General features: G+C 57.6%; 3 protein-coding genes and 1 long non-coding RNA gene across 6 annotated transcripts in view; 3 read left to right on the top strand and 1 right to left on the bottom strand.

The window, feature by feature from the left end:
- AARS1 (alanyl-tRNA synthetase 1) overlaps positions 1–1,432 on the top strand; it is a 62,164-nt gene extending 60,732 nt beyond the window's left edge. For all 3 annotated transcript variants that reach the window (XM_035024795.1, XM_035024794.1, XM_035024796.1), the window contains exons 20-21: positions 414–527; positions 877–1,432. In XM_035024795.1, coding sequence (XP_034880686.1) covers positions 414–527; positions 877–1,062 — 300 coding nt within the window. In that variant the 3' untranslated portion in view covers positions 1,063–1,432. The remainder of the gene's footprint in view (positions 1–413; positions 528–876) is intronic.
- A 1,209-nt stretch (positions 1,433–2,641) lies between these two features.
- EXOSC6 (exosome component 6) lies at positions 2,642–3,974 on the top strand. Its single transcript, XM_035024792.1, has one exon. The coding sequence runs from the start codon at positions 2,701–2,703 to the stop codon at positions 3,517–3,519; it is 819 nt and encodes a 272-aa protein (XP_034880683.1). The 5' UTR covers positions 2,642–2,700; the 3' UTR covers positions 3,520–3,974.
- Positions 3,975–6,978: 3,004 nt separating this feature from the next.
- Positions 6,979–7,586, bottom strand: LOC118023578 (heterogeneous nuclear ribonucleoproteins C1/C2-like). Its single transcript, XM_035024793.1, has 2 exons — positions 7,285–7,586; positions 6,979–7,151 (listed from the first exon to the last, which is right to left on the bottom strand). The coding sequence occupies exons 1-2, from the start codon at positions 7,553–7,555 to the stop codon at positions 7,033–7,035; spliced, it is 390 nt and encodes a 129-aa protein (XP_034880684.1). The 5' UTR covers positions 7,556–7,586; the 3' UTR covers positions 6,979–7,032.
- Positions 7,587–9,241: 1,655 nt separating this feature from the next.
- Positions 9,242–14,492, top strand: LOC118023580. Its single transcript, XR_004682848.1, has 3 exons — positions 9,242–9,343; positions 9,494–10,266; positions 10,534–14,492. It is a non-coding gene; the product is annotated as an uncharacterized LOC118023580 (long non-coding RNA).
- The last annotated feature ends 2,921 nt before the right edge of the window (positions 14,493–17,413 follow it).

The raw sequence follows: 17,413 nt of genomic DNA, 5'->3' as shown, positions 1-17,413 counted from the left end.
GTCTCCTCTTGGGACCTCAGCCCTCTGGTGGCTGAAGTGTGAGCTTTGTGCCTCTGAGTGGAGTGGTGGAGTGGTAGTCTGAGGGCCCACTCTTTGTGGCTCTGAGTGGAGTGGTGGAGTGGTAGTCTGAGGGCCCACTCTCTGGGATTGAGGTTAGGCTGAGCCACGGAGGGATCTGGTGGCTGGAGAGCTACAGCTCCTGGGGATTGAAGACAAACCTCAGAGCTGGGAGTGTGGGCAGGGCCTTGTGCTTGGGTCCTCTTCCCCGTACAGTCTCCTGGGACCAGCACCTGCTCTTAGAAGGGGAAGGGTGGCAGGGGGTGCTCAGAGAACTGGGCTCTGCAGACTCGCTGCATGGTGGAGAGCATGGCTCCCCTTCCCCAGGCCTGGCCTGACAGCAGCTTTCCCCACAGGCCCTGAATGAAGCCTTGAAGCTCTTCAAGACGCATTCCCCTCAGACCTCTGCCATGCTCTTCACAGTGGACAATGAAGCTGGCAAGATAACGTGCCTGTGTCAAGTCCCCCAGGTCAGAATACCCTGCAGCCCTGTGCCCGTGGGGAGTGGTGTTGGAAGCTTGGTGGTTCTTACAGTTGTTTGCCAAGACCCTTTTGAGTGTGCAGCCAGTTAGAAACAGCCATCCTCCTGGCCCCGTTTGTCACCTCCTCCGGCACCCCCACTCTCAGGCCCTCTCCTTGGACACGTTTCACTGTGGTGATACCTGGCTTGGCAACTCCGTGTGCCTCAGCCCTGGCGGCAGCACCCAGGAGGGCAGGAGTGGGGCTCTGCGGCTCCCCCATCCTTTTTCATTTCGTCCCCTCTCCATGTCTTCCTCAGTCTCGTCTTCTGTCCTGACTCCCACTTCTCCTGTCTTCCAGAATGCAGCCAACAGGGGCCTGAAAGCCAGTGAGTGGGTGCAGCAGGTGTCAGGCCTGATGGACGGCAAAGGTGGTGGCAAAGATGTGTCTGCTCAGGCCACAGGCAAGAATGTGGGCTGCCTGCAGGAGGCCCTGCAGCTGGCCACTTCCTTTGCCCAGCTCCGCCTGGGAGATGTGAAGAACTGAGGGGTGGGGGCAGCTTCCGCTGGGAAGCAGCCTTCCTTCACCCGATGCATCCGTCCAGCCAGCTCTCCATCTGCCACGAGGACTTTGGAATCTTGGGACCCTTAAAAACCCCCGCCTGTCCTCCTAACCCAGCAGTAACTGGAACTCACTCACCTGGGAGCTGGCCTATGACTCATGGCACACATTACATTTCTGCCCTAAGCCCTACACACCAGCGCCATCGTCTAAAACCACTACCCCAGGATTGCTGTTTATCATCGTCCTGCTCGTGTCTGTAGATAGAGTTCTTTGCGGGCCTGAGGGTCTGGGTCTGTAGGGAGGGATCCTTTTTGCTGCAGAGAATAAAAGGACTCTGTGCAATACCTGATGACGCCATGTGTTCTCTTAACCACCCGCCTCCCGTACGAGCCCCCACTTGACAGCCTGTGGCTCCCACTGGCTTCGGCTTGCGGTCCACACCAAGTCCAGCTCCAGACTCCTGAACTTTGGGAATAGCCACTGGGATTGCCTGAAGACATCGGTGGAGGTGGCCCATAGAATGGGAATTGGGGGGGTGAGATGGAGAGAGGCATTCATTGAACAGAAGATGGGCCGTGGGGTTACTGGAAGCAGTTCCTAGGGGAAGCTCTGCATTTCTTAGGCCTGTGTCCCTCCTCCCCTGCCTCGTGATGTTGAGTGGTCTGGGGGAGGTCAGAGGTTTTCTCTGCTGCAGGGGGTACTTCGGGTGCAGTAGTTGCCTATGCCCACCCCTTTGACCCATCATTCCTGGCTTCCTGACCCGAAGATGAAGGGTGAGGTTTGGGACCCGCCTGGTCTTGAGTCCTTCATTCAGATCTGAAGACAGCTGGGTTTGGAAACCGTGTGTGGGGAAGGTTTAAAGGTACCGCTTGCTTGTGCTGGCTCTGGCTGATTTCACGTTTGCTGGGTACAAGAGGTGGCTGTGGGGCCCAGGTTCACTCGGTGCCACTGACTCAGAAGGAGGGGGAAAGTGGGTCTGTGCTAGGAGAAGCCGCAGGGGCTGTCACCAGCCTGGGGGTGAGGGACTGTACCGGCTTGCAGTGAGAGAAGCATGCAGGGGGAGGGTCCTGAGGACCTGGCTTCAACAAACACATGCCAGGTGAGGACCCCCAGGGGTACAAAGAATACACAATCCAGTGCAGCAGAGAGGCCGTTTCATCCATCAACAAGCATTACGCCAGCCAGGGCACTGATGATGGCAGGAAGAGAAAAGGCCATTGCCTTCTTGGGGGAAGGCAGAGAGGAACATGTATGAGAAAGTCACGCATATAAGTGCAAAATTAAAATAATTACAACCTACACAAGTGAAAGGACAAAGACATACGGCCTGGGATTGCTCTGGCCCGAGAGGCTAGAGGTTAGCCAGGCCGGCGCAGCTCCCACTTCTGCAGGCCCCCCAGGCCGTCCATCCTTCATCCATCGAGATCCCAAGAGTCCTCGCTGCGGCCCCGGGGCTCGGCTGCGCTCGCTATTCTCCCTCCAGGACGGCAGGGGGCGGTGCGGCACCGCCTGCCGCTATCCCGACAGCCCTCGCGCGGGCGCGCGGCTTTAAGCGAGCGGAAGAACAGGCGCGCGAGGCCGGGTCGGCGGGCGGAAGCGGCTCGCACGCCAGGCGCCGCCATGCCCGGGGACCATCGCCGCATCCGCGGGCCCGAGGAGTCGCAGCCGCCGCAGCTGTACGCGGCCGACAAGGATGAGGCGCCCGCCGCCCGCGACCCGACGCGGCTGCGGCCCGTGTACGCGCGCGCAGGGCTGCTGAGCCAGGCCAAGGGCTCGGCCTACCTGGAGGCGGGAGGCACCAAGGTGCTGTGCGCCGTGTCCGGCCCGCGGCAGGCCGAGGGCAGCGAGCGCGGTGGCGGCCCGGCCGGAGCGGGCGGCGAGGCCCCGGCCGCGCTGCGCGGCCGCCTGCTCTGCGACTTCCGCCGCGCGCCCTTCTCCGGCCGCCGGCGCCGCGCGCCCCCGGGCGGCGGGGAGGAGCGCGAGCTGGCGCTGGCCCTGCAGGAGGCGCTCGAGCCGGCGGTGCGCCTGGGCCGCTACCCGCGCGCGCAGCTCGAGGTGTCGGCGCTGCTGCTCGAGGACGGCGGCTCGGCGCTGGCCGCCGCGCTCACGGCCGCCGCGCTCGCCCTGGCCGACGCGGGCGTCGAGATGTACGACCTGGTGGTGGGCTGCGGCCTGAGCCGCACCCCGGAGCCGGCGCCCACCTGGCTGCTGGACCCCACGCGACTCGAGGAGGAGCACGCCGCCGCCGGCCTCACCGTGGCGCTCATGCCTGTGCTCAACCAGGTGGCCGGGCTGCTGGGCAGCGGGGAGGGCGGCCCGCCCGAGAGCTGGGCCGAGGCGGTGCGCCTGGGCCTGGAGGGCTGCCAGCGCCTCTACCCCGTCCTGCAGCAGTGCTTGGTGCGGGCTGCCCGCCGGAGGGGCGCCGCCGCGCCGTCCTGAACCAGAAGCCTGGGCAACGACGGACGCGGAGGGCCGAGCTGCCGCCGTCCCCTAAAAGACCCGTGCCGTCAGCTTCCAGACTGCACGGAGCTGAGAACTCGGAGGGCTGGACAGGATCCGAGGAGGCGTGCACAGAGCTAATGCACTGGACAGCTGTGTTCGAACAGTTTTTGAGAGACTTCCGTTAAAGAAACTTTGCTACTTGAGCTGGTGCTTCCCAGCTACGACCCGAAGAAACTTGCGAATGCGGCCTGACTCCCAAGTTGGAAAGGACTTTTCAGCTGGACTCGCCTGGAAAACGGGACTTGGAGCTTTTGTCTTGTAAGGGATGGACCCTATGCAGGCCAGCTAGTGACTCCCTTCTATGTAATTGGTCTGCTCTTGAGAGAACGGACAAGGGGCTGTGCCTACTCATTTATATCTGAGCTAAAACAAACTCCTTTGTATCTGGAAAAGTGTTCTATTGTCGTTCTTCTCGGCAGTGAATTTAAAGGAGCAAGACTTTTGCACCGAGTAGTGGACCCCTGGGGTCGAGGGCTTGGGACGGCATTGCCTTGAATGTGTCCTGTTCCTTAGACCGACATAAGCAGAAGAAACCGGCTGAAACGGAAGGAGGTGCAGGGTGTGGGGGAATGTGCCTTGAAGGAGGAGAAGCTGCCCCTTGAGTACCAGAGTTGGCCACTGGTGAGGTGTGACAAGAGTTTGGAGGGCTGTATGGGCCGAGGAGCACTCTAGCCTCTGGTTTGGTGCACAGCTCAGGGTTGGGTAGCTGGAAGGGGTTTGGCTCTGGGTGGAAGCCAGAGGCCTCCTCCACTGCTGGTAAGAAGTGGGGGTCCAGGCTGGCTTTTTTTTTTTTTTTTTTTTTTAAGATTTATTTGTTTAGAGAGAGTGTATGTGTGGGGGACAGGGGTGGGGAGGAAGAGAGAGAGAATCCCACACAGACTCCATGCTGAGCACAGAGCCTGATGCGGGGCTTGATCTCATGACCCTGAGATCAGGACCTGAGCCAAAAATCAAGTCGGATGGATGCCTGACTGACTGAGCCACCCAAGCGCCCCGTCAGGCTGGCTTTATTATTTGGCTCCCCTTTCCAGTCTTGGCTTCTGGAAGAGTGCAGATGAACTTCCAGGAGCAAGAGCTTCTGGATGTTGGGAAACGAGATGCAGCCTAGCCATTACACCATACAGCAGAGCTGGCCTGAGTGGCCACAAGAGTGGAACCTTTCCTGTGTGGCTCCTGAGCCCTGTGAGTTTGTGCTCACGTCTGAATTGGAAGAAGGCAGGCAGCCTGGTCCCCTCTGTGTGCCCTGGCTTAGTTAGGAACTTCTGAATGTGTGTGACTCAGCTTCTCCAGGAAGGCCTGGTCTGAGGCAGCCCTAGGACCAGAATGAGGCTTGGAGACTACACCAAGAACCCCTGACCGAGGAAAAGAAACACAAATTTTATTTTTCTCCCTTTGGCATAATTTCCAGAGCAGATCTGAAATACATAGTATCACACCAGCCAGAGACAAGATAGAAACGGACATAAAATTATTCTGAAGGATAGCTTTTTAGGGTGGATGGGGAGTCTGGAACCAAAGGGGTTATGTAGGGCACACACTGAGGAGCTTAAAGCTCAGTTTCAGACTGGAAGGGGCACTGTAGGCACATGAGTGTTTCCTGGGCACCACTGTGGCTGGAGAAAGCTGGGCTGGCCACTGCAGGATGCTCCACACTCGGAACTGGCAGGGCCTGGGGTGGGGGTGGGGGGGCGGGGAAGAGCAGCCAGAGCGGTACCTGCAGTCCCCAGGGGCTGACGTGCACCCAAGGGAGGCCTGGGCACTGCCTCTTGCAAGACGGCCTTGGCTTCATGAGGATGGTGAGCTTGTGCTAGGCAGCTGCCGGCCTCCCTCCCAGCCCCTATCTGGAAATACGACCTCCAAAGCAAAAGCCACCGTTTCGGGGAGGCTTCCTGGCTGGTCTCACTGAGCCTTGCCTCTGCTTTCACTGCACTCATTGCAAAATGGGTGCCTCTGGTTGCACAGTCACCTCTGGGAGGCCTTCAGAAACCCACACAAGGCAAGGAAGGGAGCCACCTGGAAAGGAGCCTGGAGGGCTTCCACCCTTCTACCGGCTGCCCTCCGGATCCAATGCCGGATTCTTCCCCTGTAGGAAAAACGGAAGCAGGACTCTGGCCAGGAGAGCTGAGAGGCATGGGATGGCTAGGAAACGGAGGCCTGCCTGCTAACCTCTTCCCTCAACCCCACGTCCCTTTCTCAGCAGCTTTGCCAGCTTGGTGCTACTCTAGATTCTTCCTGAGCCCTGGGAATCCAGAACCACCAAAGTATTCCCTTCATGTAGCGTGGTCTTTTCCCAGATGTGACTCAGGCCCGGGCAGCAGTAAGGGCCCTCCAGAGCCCAGCAGTCCAGGGGGTAGAGCCGGACAAGTGGAGGAAGGAAGACTCATTACTGCCAGCCCCTCAGCATCCCGGACCTCGCAGAGATGGCCCAAACAAACGTGGGGCTTGGCCTGCCGCAGGGAGCACCAATAAGGGAGGAGGATATGGTAGGGCAGGTAGGGTTCCTCCCCAGGGAGCATGGTACCTGACAAGATGGGGCAGGGCAGGAAAAAGGCAGAAATGGGTTTTAACCGGTTCTGGGGCCTCAGGCAAGGGGTCTGGGGCCATTCTGCACTGCTCGAAATCCACCTCCCAGCTTCCAGGAGATGATATTTTAAGCCAGAACAAGCCCCTAGTCCCCTGAGCTCATCCAGCCAGTGGCGAGAGGATAAAAAGTAGTGCAGGGCCCATCTTCTGGGGATTGTATGGGGTACATGTCACATGTCTCCCCTCAACCACCACTGTGGGCTCCTGCACGGACCTGAGGCTCTCCCTTGCTCACAGGGAGGCCGCAAGGAGCCAAACGCAAGGAGGGTGAGGATGAGGGGAGGCGCCACGCCACTCACTGCCTCCTCTGGGTCGTGCTGTCCTCAGAGCTGTCTGCTTCGGGATGGGCCCTCTGGCCCCTGGGCTCCTGCTGGAGTTCGGTGATTCTGCATGAGGAACCCTTACTCCCTGGGGCCCTGGTTTCTTCACTGTCCTCTGATCCTGTGCAGGGGGAGTCACCAGTTAATGGCCAGGTTTTGAGGCCCTAGCTGATCTCAGAGAGGCCACTTGGTGCCCAGCACTGATCAAGGGTACCCAGGGCTTCAGAGGACAAGATGAGGAGGGGCTGGGACACTGTTCTGCCTCCGGATAGCTGCTGAGGGGGGGGGGGGGGGCGGCCTGAAGAACCCAGGGGGGGGGGGGGGGGGGACACGGTGCTCCCCCGGGGGGGGGGGGGGGGGGGGGGGGGGCGCTCACAGAACAACCTAGAAGCCACAGGGTCTCCAAGCCAGTGTTACAACTAGAGGGAGAGGGGGAAGGGAGGGCAGGAAGGAGGCCTGCAGACGGAAAGCCCCCAGGTGCCCTGGCACCCTCAGCCGTGGGGAAAGCTGGAGCTCACTGGGAATGTGGGCCCACAATTGGAGGTGTTCAACCTGGAAGCTGGTCCCTCTGCTGGTCCATGCGCTCCAGATTCTCCAATAGACGGTCCACCTGGGCTTTGATCTGGCTTAGCTCGCCCCTGATGGAGTGCAGCTCCTCAGTCTGGACTGTTTGGAGAGGGGCCAGAGCTGATGTCCCACCAGGCCCGGGGGGCAGAGGGCTCCCTGGCCTGCCCTCACTGCTAAGGTTTGCCCAGCTCTTCCCTAGCCCTGTAGGTAAGGGCTGCGCCCCCTCACTCACGCTTTATTTGCTCTCGGGGCAGGTGGCTCTTCCTGGCACCCTTGTGGGCACTGAAGCTGCTCTTGACCCCCAAGCCCACCTGGGTCCTCCGGATCTTAACAGGCACGCGATTGATGAGTGGAGGGATCCTTGGGTATTCATACACCCTACTGGGACAGGACAGAGAGGGAGTCAGGCCAAGCAGCTCCACCTGTTTACCCAGAGGACGGGGGAGTAAGATCCACCTACCCGTAGGGGACATCTTCCCTGTACAGCTTGTAGTCCAGGTCATAGTTACTCCTGCTGCAACAGAGACAAATGGAGAAGGGGTCACTCTCCATGGCCAGAGTCCTTGCCTAGACCGCAGTTTAACGTGAAGAAACTCAGGCATGCAACTTTTCCTTAGAACCCCAGGATTCTCCATTAGAAGAGCCTTGAAGGACTTAACCAAGGCCACTTTGGGAGACCACAGCTTCCCCATGTCTGGCCTCTGAGAAGGGGCACTTTCCAGGTGGCTCCAGGTGACAGGAGGGGACAATTGCCTACAGCCTTCTGGCCAGCCAGATAGGGGCCCTCCAAAGTTTCCTCTGCCTGACCCAGGAACAGCTGACGTTCTGGATCTTAGTCTGGCAAAGCATGAAAGGGAAGAGTTAAGTCGGGGCCTAAAGCCACGGTGGGGGTGTGAGAGCCTTTAATCCTTGCGTGGGGATCGCCAGGATGCCGCCCAGCACTGGCAGGGCCAGCCAGGCAGGGTGAGGGCTGTGGCCAGGCCACCTTCCTCTTTGCTCCAGGCCTGCGGAGACAGAAGGAGTTTGGGAGGTCCCAGACTCTCCCTGCCCGGCCTCTGCCCCTTCTCTCCTCTGCCCTGCATCTCCAGGGAGGGAACTGGTGGGTCCCGGCCTGGGCAGCGAGGCTCTGTAGGGACACAGCTGCAGAAGCTTCAGGCGCCCCCTACGCCTGGGGCTGGAGGGGTGATGAGGGGGACGGGAGGGGATGCGTGCGGGGGGCAGCACAGTTTCTAAAACAACTTTCGGGTGCTGTGCGCCCACGCCCGCATCTCAGGCCCAGCCCACGAGGGGCGAGGTCTGTAGGGGCACTGGGTCTGAATGGAGGACGTTTGGAGGACGTCCTGGTTCCCCCGCGCCCAGGCCCGCGGGTGCGAGTTCCGGCCGCCCCCGCCCCCGCTTTCCGGCTTCAGGAGGCCTGGAGGGGCGGCCTGGAAGCCGCAGGGATGCTGATTCTGCGGGTGGGAGGCGCGTCCTTGGAGAGAGGAAAGCGCGACGGCAGAGCGCGGGGACGTTGCGTACCCAGCCCCCGGGGGGTCGCGGTGAGGGCGGGGGGGGGGGCCCTGGTGCGGTGCCGAAACGGGCAGCCTCCTGGGGGCCGGGAACTAGCGGGCGGGGGCTTGGGGGCTGGGACGGGCCTGAAGCTGACGCGCCCCAGCTGGGTGCGACTGCTCAGAGAAAATTCTCACTGGTCTGGGTCCCCTTAGACTGTCCGGCGCGTTCCCCCACCTGTCCCCCACCGACGGGCCCGAAACCTCGACGGAGAGCAGACGCGGAGCCGGCGGCTGCTAGACCACCTAGGTCTCTGTGGCAAACCTTTCTAATGGCGTAGCATTGGTGGTTCAGTGGGAGCGTTCTCGCCTGCCACGTGGGAGGCCCAGCGTCGATACCCGGTTAATGCAGACCCTTAGCTTCCCCCCCCCCACCTCCCCTTGCATTTTTTCCTAAAATGACTTTTTGAAGGAGCCAGGAGTGAATGGTACAGGAACGTTACTTCACTGACCGTTTAACACAGACTTGAGAATTGCCCGAGTTGAGATGGGGTGGGATGGGTCTGGGAGTTGGGTCTCAGGCCCCATGCACCCTACAGCGGTGCTTGCTGCAGGCAGAGTCCCTCTGGGCCTGAGGAAGGGGGGCCCCTCACCCCACCCCACCCCACCCCTCTGTCATCAGCCAGGGCTGAAGCCCGTGCGCTGATCCTGTGGCCTTGCCTCTCTCCCCCCAGGGGGCAGCCGCCTGCGCCCATGGCTGCCCAGCTGCATCTGGTCCCTGGTCTGGGCTAATTGTTACTCTCGGTAAGTCGGGGCTCCCCACGAAAAGAGAAACAGGACGCAGCTTTAGAATGGTGTTGTGGGCAGAGCTCAAGCCGCCTCAAGTGTCCTGAGGGCCAGGGGCAGGGGGAGGAGACTTGGGGCAAGTCTTTCACCACAAACCTTTCCCTTCAGGTTGAAAACTTCCATTTTGAGGCCTGGACTGGACTCGTTCTTACGGAGACGTCATTCAGCAGTTCAGCGGCCACCAGAATCCCATCGCCACCCTGCCCTTCCTCTGGGCACCATCCTGAGGGCTCGAGCTATGGCCACCGCCGCCCACCCACTGCTGCCCCAGACCCAGGCGGCTCCGGCGCCCCCCGCCCCCCCCCACGAAGGGCTTCATCCTCCCTCCTGGAATCCCCTGGGCCAGATCATTACAAAACCCCTAGAGTCTCCCACGAGACACGCGGCAAACCAACAGACCGCATAGGCAGCTCTGCGTCACTGAAGAAACACCAGGTTAAAGAACCGAGCGTTACCCAGGAGCAGACAGCTGCTCATCAGCCCAGAACAAAAGCAGTGGCAAAGCCACCCACCCTGGCACACTCACAGGGTGACACACACCCTCAGGCAGGTGCTGGCAGGGAGAGATTGGGCCTCATCTCTGTCAAGGTCAAGCTGAAGGTGCAGAGACTTTTCGGAGCAGCCTCCAGCTCAGCCCTGCCATCTCCCTTCCGGGAAGCCAAGGCAAACCGAAAAGCAACCAGAACCTTCAGCACAGGGCATTTACACAGTGTGGTTCCTCACAGCAAACACTTGCCCTACCGCCGCCTCCACCGCAAGGTGGAGACCACCCGAGTGCCCGCAGGGGAGCCAGGAGCTGAGTGAGGCCACCAGAGATGCCCGGCTCAGGGGACGCGCTGTCCTTACGCCTGTGAAGATGGCATGTTGGCTGGCAGAATTTGGTGAGCTCTTTTCTGAAATCGTTTCAAGAGTTCCTAACATTTTCTTTAAGCTTCCCGAGTTAGGGGCAAGATTTCATCCAGGCAAGTTCCCATTTGCTACTTCCCAAACATCTCTAGCTGGAAGAAGCCCCCAGGCACCACGCAGGTGGGGCTTCCCGGGGAGGACCTGGCCCCAGGTGGGAGGTAGGGCACCGGTCTCTGTCAGCAGGGTGGTGCTGGGTGCAGGGTGACCAGGGCCCTGGGAATGAACTGGGTCATCTCCCTCAGTTTACAGACAAAACTTGAGGCCAAGGGAGAAGAGACTTCCAGATGCCACAGTGAGTAGTCTGAGCTGGCCTCCTGGGGATCTTGTTCCATCTCAGGGGAACCCAGAGCGTCGGACAAGCCAGTCACCAGCCTCCCTCCCCGGCAGGCTGCGGGCAGCCCTGGAGAGACTCACCAGGAGATGGCTGTGCCCTGATGTCTCTTCTGGCCCGGCTGGGCTGGGCCTGGCCTGGGCTCTCCGGCCATGTCGAAGTCTGAAGAGAGAACAGGAGAGCAGGGCAGAGCCTGAGAGGACGGAGGGAGGGGTGCAGAGGAAGGGCCCAGGTGCCCACGGGCCCCACTGGCTTCCAGGCTGGCCCTTCCCTGCTCCGCCGCTCCGAGGCCGTGGATACTGCTCTGTAAGAGGCAGCGCGGCAGAGCATGGCCCCCGTCAGTGGGCAGCCCCGCCTGGCCTCCCTCACACCCCGAACCCACAATGGGAACCAGCCCCATCGCCCGTGGCCTGGAATTGGGGGTGTACCCAGGAGGGAAGGAGGGAAGAAGGCAGGAGGGAAGATATTCGTGATCTCCGTGTCCTCTGAGGAGACCCCTAGCCCTGGCCAGAGTCAATGCTCGAATGTCCTCTTGCTGCCCGTCTGCCTGCCCACTTGCCCGCCTGCTGCTGGCCCACGCGCCCCAGCTGCCTGGGGGCCGAGCCCCGGGGGCCGGCCGCGGCGGAGCTGGCCAGGGCGGCTCTGAGTGAGGAGCAAAGCCCGCAGCTGGCCGGGGCTGGGGATGGACACCCCCCTGCCCTCTCTCAGTGGCGGAGGCAGGAGTCCGCTGAACCCATGCAGGGGAGGGCTGAGACGTCCAGCGAGGCGGCCTCTGTGCACCTGTCACGGCAGATCTTCTCGTTTCTGGGCTCCTCTCCTCTCGTGTTCAGCACTGGAGAGAGCAGCACTGCGCTCATGGCAGAGGGAGGGGCTTCTGTTCACCCCGGACCCCCCCTCGGTGCTCAGGGCCTGGCACTCAGCAGGCACCCATTGATGTCTGCGGGATACGTGGATGGAAGCCCATTAAATCATTCCATTTTTTGTTTGGAGTTTGGATCAGACCCCAGAGTTTCGCTTGTGACTTCAGGGCCCCTCCCTAACCCCACCCCCTTTCTTCCTCAATCTGTGATCGTCATCTGTGGTCTACCGTGGCTGCCAAGACGGTAACGAATGTGAGCCTTCTCCTTTTCCCATCCTCAAGACTTCATGCCATACAAGCGCCGAGCGCACTCACTCAGCACCTGCTTGCTTGCTTTCTGGGAGGAGTAGGAGACTGGCGACAGTGTCCCCGAGGCATTGACGATCCAGACTGAGTGTTTAATTGGGAGGAAGTTGGCAGTTTGTCACCGTGGACTTTCTCTTTCATTGGTGGTCCTGATTCATCCCCTCAAGGACACATCACACAAATGACCGTGCGCCAAGGTAAATGCCCGCACTTCCTTCTTGCCTGGCTTTCTGTGTCTTTTCCTTTGGCATATCTTTATACCTGTGGTCACCTTCACATTTGCAATATCCAAAGGGGACAGAAAATCACACCCATGTATACACACAGGGCATGGACACATAGAAATGCCTACTGTGCCCAAGATGGAAGGGTCAAGTGGGAAAAACCATTTATGGCCCCCAGATTGCCAGTCATGGGCTAATTATCGCAAGGGGGCTAGTGGAGTATCTGGGAAGTTCGTCATCAATGGCAAACCTTGTCTGATGTGTAATGGGCATCTTCCTGGGCACCTGCCACTTTCAGCCCAGAGCAGACAAGCCTGGGTGCATGGCTGGGCCCCACCCCCACTCAGGGGCTGTATTAATCAAGATTCTCCAGAGAAACAGAACCAGTAGGAGGCATATACCGAAAGAGATTTATTATAAGGAATTGGCTTACATGATTATGGAGGCTGACAAATCTCAAGAGCTGCAGTCAGCAAACCAGAGACCCATGAGAGCCAATGGCATAGTTCCAGTCCAAAGACCAGCAGGTCTGAGACCTAGGAAGAGCCAAAGTTTCAGTTCAAGTCTGAAGGCAGGAAAAACAACAAAACAAAACAAAAACGGATGTCCCACTCCAATGGCAGTCAGGCAGGAAGAGTTCCCTCTTGCTCTTGGGAAGGTAAACCTTTCTATTCTATTCAAGCCTTCAACTGATTGGATGAGGCCCACCCACATTGGGGAGGGCAATCTGCTTTACTTAGCCCCTTCAAATGTTTCATCCGAAAACACTTTCACAGACTCACCCAAAATAATATTTGGCCAAATCTCTGGCCACCTTGTGGCCCAAATTGAAACATAAAATTAACTATTACAGGGACCAAGCGCTGGAAACAGGTGGAGGTCTGTGCTCCATATTCATCTCTCACAAAGGGACATGCCCTCTTGCGTTCCCCCAGGCTGTGAGTGCCTGATTCATGAAACACAGACAGTCATAATGAATGACAGCAGATGACACAAGGACAGGGGACATCAGCAGTCAGGTGGGAAGAAAGCAGAAGACAGAAACAGACCAAGTGGATGGAAGGACTAGAATAAGGACAGAGGAGAGAAGCAGAAGGGGGTGGATATATTGGACAGCTGATCTTCAGAGTTCCCCCGAGCTGACTCCCAGATGTGTCCATCCTGAATTAATCAAACAGATGCAAAGTAGTTCACTGATTTTCATAGAGCTCCCAGGAAGAAAGGAAAGGGTCATTGTATCATCTCCAGTACTAAAATATATTGCAAGCAGCAGCCAGCAATGATTGAATTCCAACAATCTCCTGGACGTTGTGCTGCAGACTTCACACCCATCATCTCAACCGTCATGGCAGCTTTGCAGGGCAGATGCTGTTGGTACCCCCATCAGACTGTATACAGCGTCAGGTGGAGAGCAAGCTGAGAGGAGCAATGGGATCTCCGGCCCCTGCAACCACTACCGTGTTACAAAAAGAGGACTTACTTGAAGGTGCCCAGGGGATCAGCTGGAAGCAGAGTCTGGTTCAGGGAGCGCCTCCGGGCTGCGATATCTTGGCGCCGGATGGCTCCATGACCCACTCCAAAAGGGGGCGGGAACCTGGTGAGGGCTTGGGCTGACAAGGGCAGCACTGCAGGCTGGGGTCCTGGATGTACCAGGGGGCTTCTTGCAGTGGACACGAGTCATTCTTTGAGCCACTTCACATCTGAGCCCCCTTCCTGTGTTACAGGTATCCCCTAGCTTGGAGACAGAAACTGCCTCCCAGGAAAAGAGCTGAAAATGCCCCTTTCTGCCTCCCTTTCCTCGCCTTCCTTGCCCCTAGGGCCTGGGCACACTACGTGGCTCCTGCCATCAGACCCATGGGCCTCACTTTGAATTTGAGCGGTCAGTGTGATGCAGCTCGTCCCAGCACGTGATGGTGACAAGGGCAGCAGCTACCTCCAGCCCCGTCCCACGTTGGTGACGCTGACTGTGGCGTCTGTGGCAGGGGCAGTGAGGTGCCTTCCAGGCCTGATCCTCTGGCCTTTCCCAGAGCTCCTGGGAACTCACCAGTCTCTTTGGCAAATTCCTTTTCTGTGTAGAGTCACCAGGATCAGTTTCTGTTGCTTAAAACAAGAACCTTGATTGATACAAAATAGGACTCCTGCGTGGAAGGAGCAAGAAGCCCAGGGGGAAACGGGGGCGATCTAAGGCTGGGTAGTGGCCAGAGGACGGTGAAAATCCTGCTAGCATTAAGGGACAGGATACCGGCAGCCCATGGCATGCCATGGTGAGACACTTAATCCTGCGGTCCCCCAGAACAAAGCGTCCCTCAAAGGCAGGGCTTTGGGGATCTGGTGGCTCCTGACATAGAAGAGTATACAGATTACCCCAAAGTCAGGGGCTGTTGGTCAGAGGGTTTTGCTAATGGCACCACACAGCTTGAAGGAAAGAAAGACAAGCTCAGGGGCGCCTAGGTGGCTCAGTCATTAAGCGTCTGCCTTCAGCTCAGGTCATGATCCCAGGGTCCAGGAATCGAGCCCCGCATCGGGCTCCCTGCTCCGAGGGGAGCCTGCTTCTCCCTCTCCCTCTGCCTGCCGCGCTGCCTACTTGTGCTCTCTCTCTCTGTCAAATAATTAAAAAAAAATCTTAAGGAAAAAAAAAAGACAAGCTCAGAGCCCAAATTCTCTGCTCAAGGCATGGTTAGAAAACCAGGGAATTTTTATATCTTGCAGCTACAAGGATGAGAGAGTGAGAAAACCAATCTTAACAGCTTGATCAATGGCTAGGAACTGACACCATCAGGTGGCCTCATACCCTTGCCTGGTCTCTAACTGGGAAAGAATGGAGAGTGGAGGGCAGAGGCCATCAGAACGGGGCTCTTTGGGAAGGTGGAAGACTTAGGTGCTCCCCCGCCCCCAGCTTCCCTTGCCAGCAGCAGCTACCTCTTGATCTCTTGATCGTTCTGAACACCCTGGAGGCAGGAACCTGCTGGCTACTTGCCAAACCCATACCCCTTCCCTGGGTGCATATCTAGGTGGAGCTTCTTGCCCTCCCTCACGGTTAGTGGGCTACGGGCGGGGCTGAGGGGCAGCCACCAGCTAGCATTTCCTTAAACAATACACCCCCTAATGACTTGCAGTGAAGGAGTCCCCTTGTGAGCTCTCTCCCACCACCCCTTGTTTTCTCTGGACGGAAATAACAAGTCAGACCCTTTCAGGCCCCAGGGAGCTGATGACTTCAAATCCAGAAGGAGGATATTGAATCACCAAAAGAACTGAGGGATTTTGCTAATTTATATTGGCAAAAACCTGGCAAGGTGATCAGGGGATGGATTCTGAGGTTGGAGGATGGGGGTAGGAAGAATGTGAAATGGGGTTGAATGTATTGATACTTCGGATTCCGTGGGGCCAGTCTGAGTAGCTGGGATGGTTCTGATTGTTTGCTCAGATGGTTGCTTGAAACTTGGACTTAATTGTGGCCGCATAACCTAAGCTAATGGTGAAGAAGAAGAAAAATGAGCCTAAAACTTAGCAATTACTACCCACCAGGCACAGTTTTAAGCACTTAATACTTATTTCACAAATTTACTTAGCAAGTAAGGTTTAGATGGTGTTCTGTGGATGAAGGAATCGAAAAAATTAGGGCATGAGCTCAACTGAGCTGATGTTCATCCATGTTTACTGGTTTCGGGCTCTGGTCCAGACACTTTAGTGTACCAACTCAATTCCTGATTCTCATTTTTAAAAAATGTTTTAAAGAAATTTGTGTATTTATTTGAGAGAGAGCGAGAGCAGAAGCGGGGGGAGGGGCAGAGGGACAGGGAGAAGCAGGCTCCCCGCTGAGCAGGGAGCCCCGACGTGGGGCTCAATGTGGGGCTCGATCCCAGGACCCTGAGGTCTTGACCTGAGTCAAGGGCAGGTGCTTTAACCCAGTGAACCACCCAGGGACCCCAATTATCCTTATTTTACAGGAGAACGTGAGGCAGAGAGATGTCTTAGGGCGACCTGGGACTGAGGGGTTTCCCAGCATGTAGAACATGGAATGCTAAGACCCAGACAGTTCCGGGCAGACTGGGGTGACTGGTCTCCTTGTTAAGTAACTTGCCCAAAGGAACACGGTAAGTGGCAGAACCTGTCCTGAAATTCAGGTGTTCTGACTTTAGGCTCAAACTCTCCACCTCTGCTGGTGGTTCTTGCGTCTGAAGATCCTGCGTCTCAAGTAGCTGGAGATCTTGTTTGAAAAAACCAAAACCCAAGCCCTGGCCTCACTCTCTCCATTCAATCCTTTGGGGGCGGCCGAGAATTTGCTTTTCTACCAAGTTCCCAGGTGATGCCGGTGCTGCCCGACTGCAGACGGACTTGGAGAATCACCGCATTCGGCCACCTCGCCTCCAGACGAGAAGGCTGGGGTGGACTTCTCAGGTAGGACACGGTCACTGCCACCTCACTCACAAAGCCCGAGATGGCATTGAGAAACAGGTGGGTGAGGGAAAGGCCTCCGTGCCAGGACGACTGACGGGGGAGGCTGCGTGCAGCAGGATGCGAAGCTGGTGTCTGGGCTCAGAGGGGCACGGGATTGCCAGCAGTAGTTCTCAAGGCCAAGGTAGGGTTGCCCCGGAGGGGACTCCAGTACCCGGCAGCCGTAGCGCAAGTGTCTACCTGGCCTGACTTTGCAGCAGAATTTGGGGCCTGGCTCTCTGACTCTCCCCAGGATCCTGTGACCAGCCCCCCCCTTTTTTAAATTGAGGTGAAATTCGCATAACATGGCGGTAACCCATTTGGTGGCATTGAGTACATTCACCGTGTTGTGAGACCACCACCGCTAAGTTCCAAAACGTTTTTGTTCCAAAATAAAACCCAGACCCACTGAGCAGTTACTCCCCGTTCTCCTGCCGTCCCCTGGCAAACACCAGCATGTGTTTTGTTTCTGTGGGATTACCTATTCTGAGTATTTCATCTGAATGGAATCGTACCATATGTGACCCCTTGTGACTAGCTTCTTTCACTTAAAATAACATTTTCAAGGTTCATCCACCTTGGGAGCCTGTATCCGTTCTTCGTTCCTTTTAATTGCTGAGTAATATTCTGTGGCACGTCCATTCATCCACTGGTGGGCATTTGGCTGGTTTCCACCTTTTTGCTGTTGGGAATGATGCTGCTGTGAACTTTGTGTGTAAGGACTTGAGTATTTGTTCTCAGTTCTCTTGGGTATAAACCTAGGAGCGGAATTGCTGGGTAACATGGTAGCTGCACTGAACTCTTTGAGGACTCAGCAGACTGTTTTCCAGAGTGGCTGCACCATTTCAAGCTCCCACCAGCAGCCCATAAGGGTTCTAGCTGGTCCAAGTCCTCGTCAACATTGTTATTCTCTGTTTCTCTGATAACAGCTGTCCTAGTGTGTGTGAAGTGGTGTCTCAGTGTGGTTT

Source organism: Mirounga leonina, unplaced genomic scaffold, assembly GCF_011800145.1.
Source record: "Mirounga leonina isolate KUSES-001 unplaced genomic scaffold, KU_Mleo_1.0 Mir_180, whole genome shotgun sequence".
NCBI lineage: Eukaryota > Metazoa > Chordata > Mammalia > Carnivora > Phocidae > Mirounga > Mirounga leonina.
This window is presented reverse-complemented; position numbering and strand designations above follow the sequence as displayed.

What these genes read in the sequence shown, in the direction of transcription:
- EXOSC6 (XM_035024792.1), top strand. Translation starts at nt 2,701, where the DNA reads ATGCCCGGGGACCATCGCCGCATCCGCGGGCCCGAGGAGTCGCAGCCG.
- LOC118023578 (XM_035024793.1), bottom strand. Translation starts at nt 7,555, where the DNA reads ATGACCTGGACTACAAGCTGTACAGGGAAGATGTCCCCTACGGGTAGG. An exon ending in GCCCCGAGAGCAAATAAAGC is followed by an intron (nt 7,152 to 7,284) that starts GTGAGTGAGGGG and finishes CTCTCCAAACAG; the next exon opens with TCCAGACTGAGGAGCTGCAC.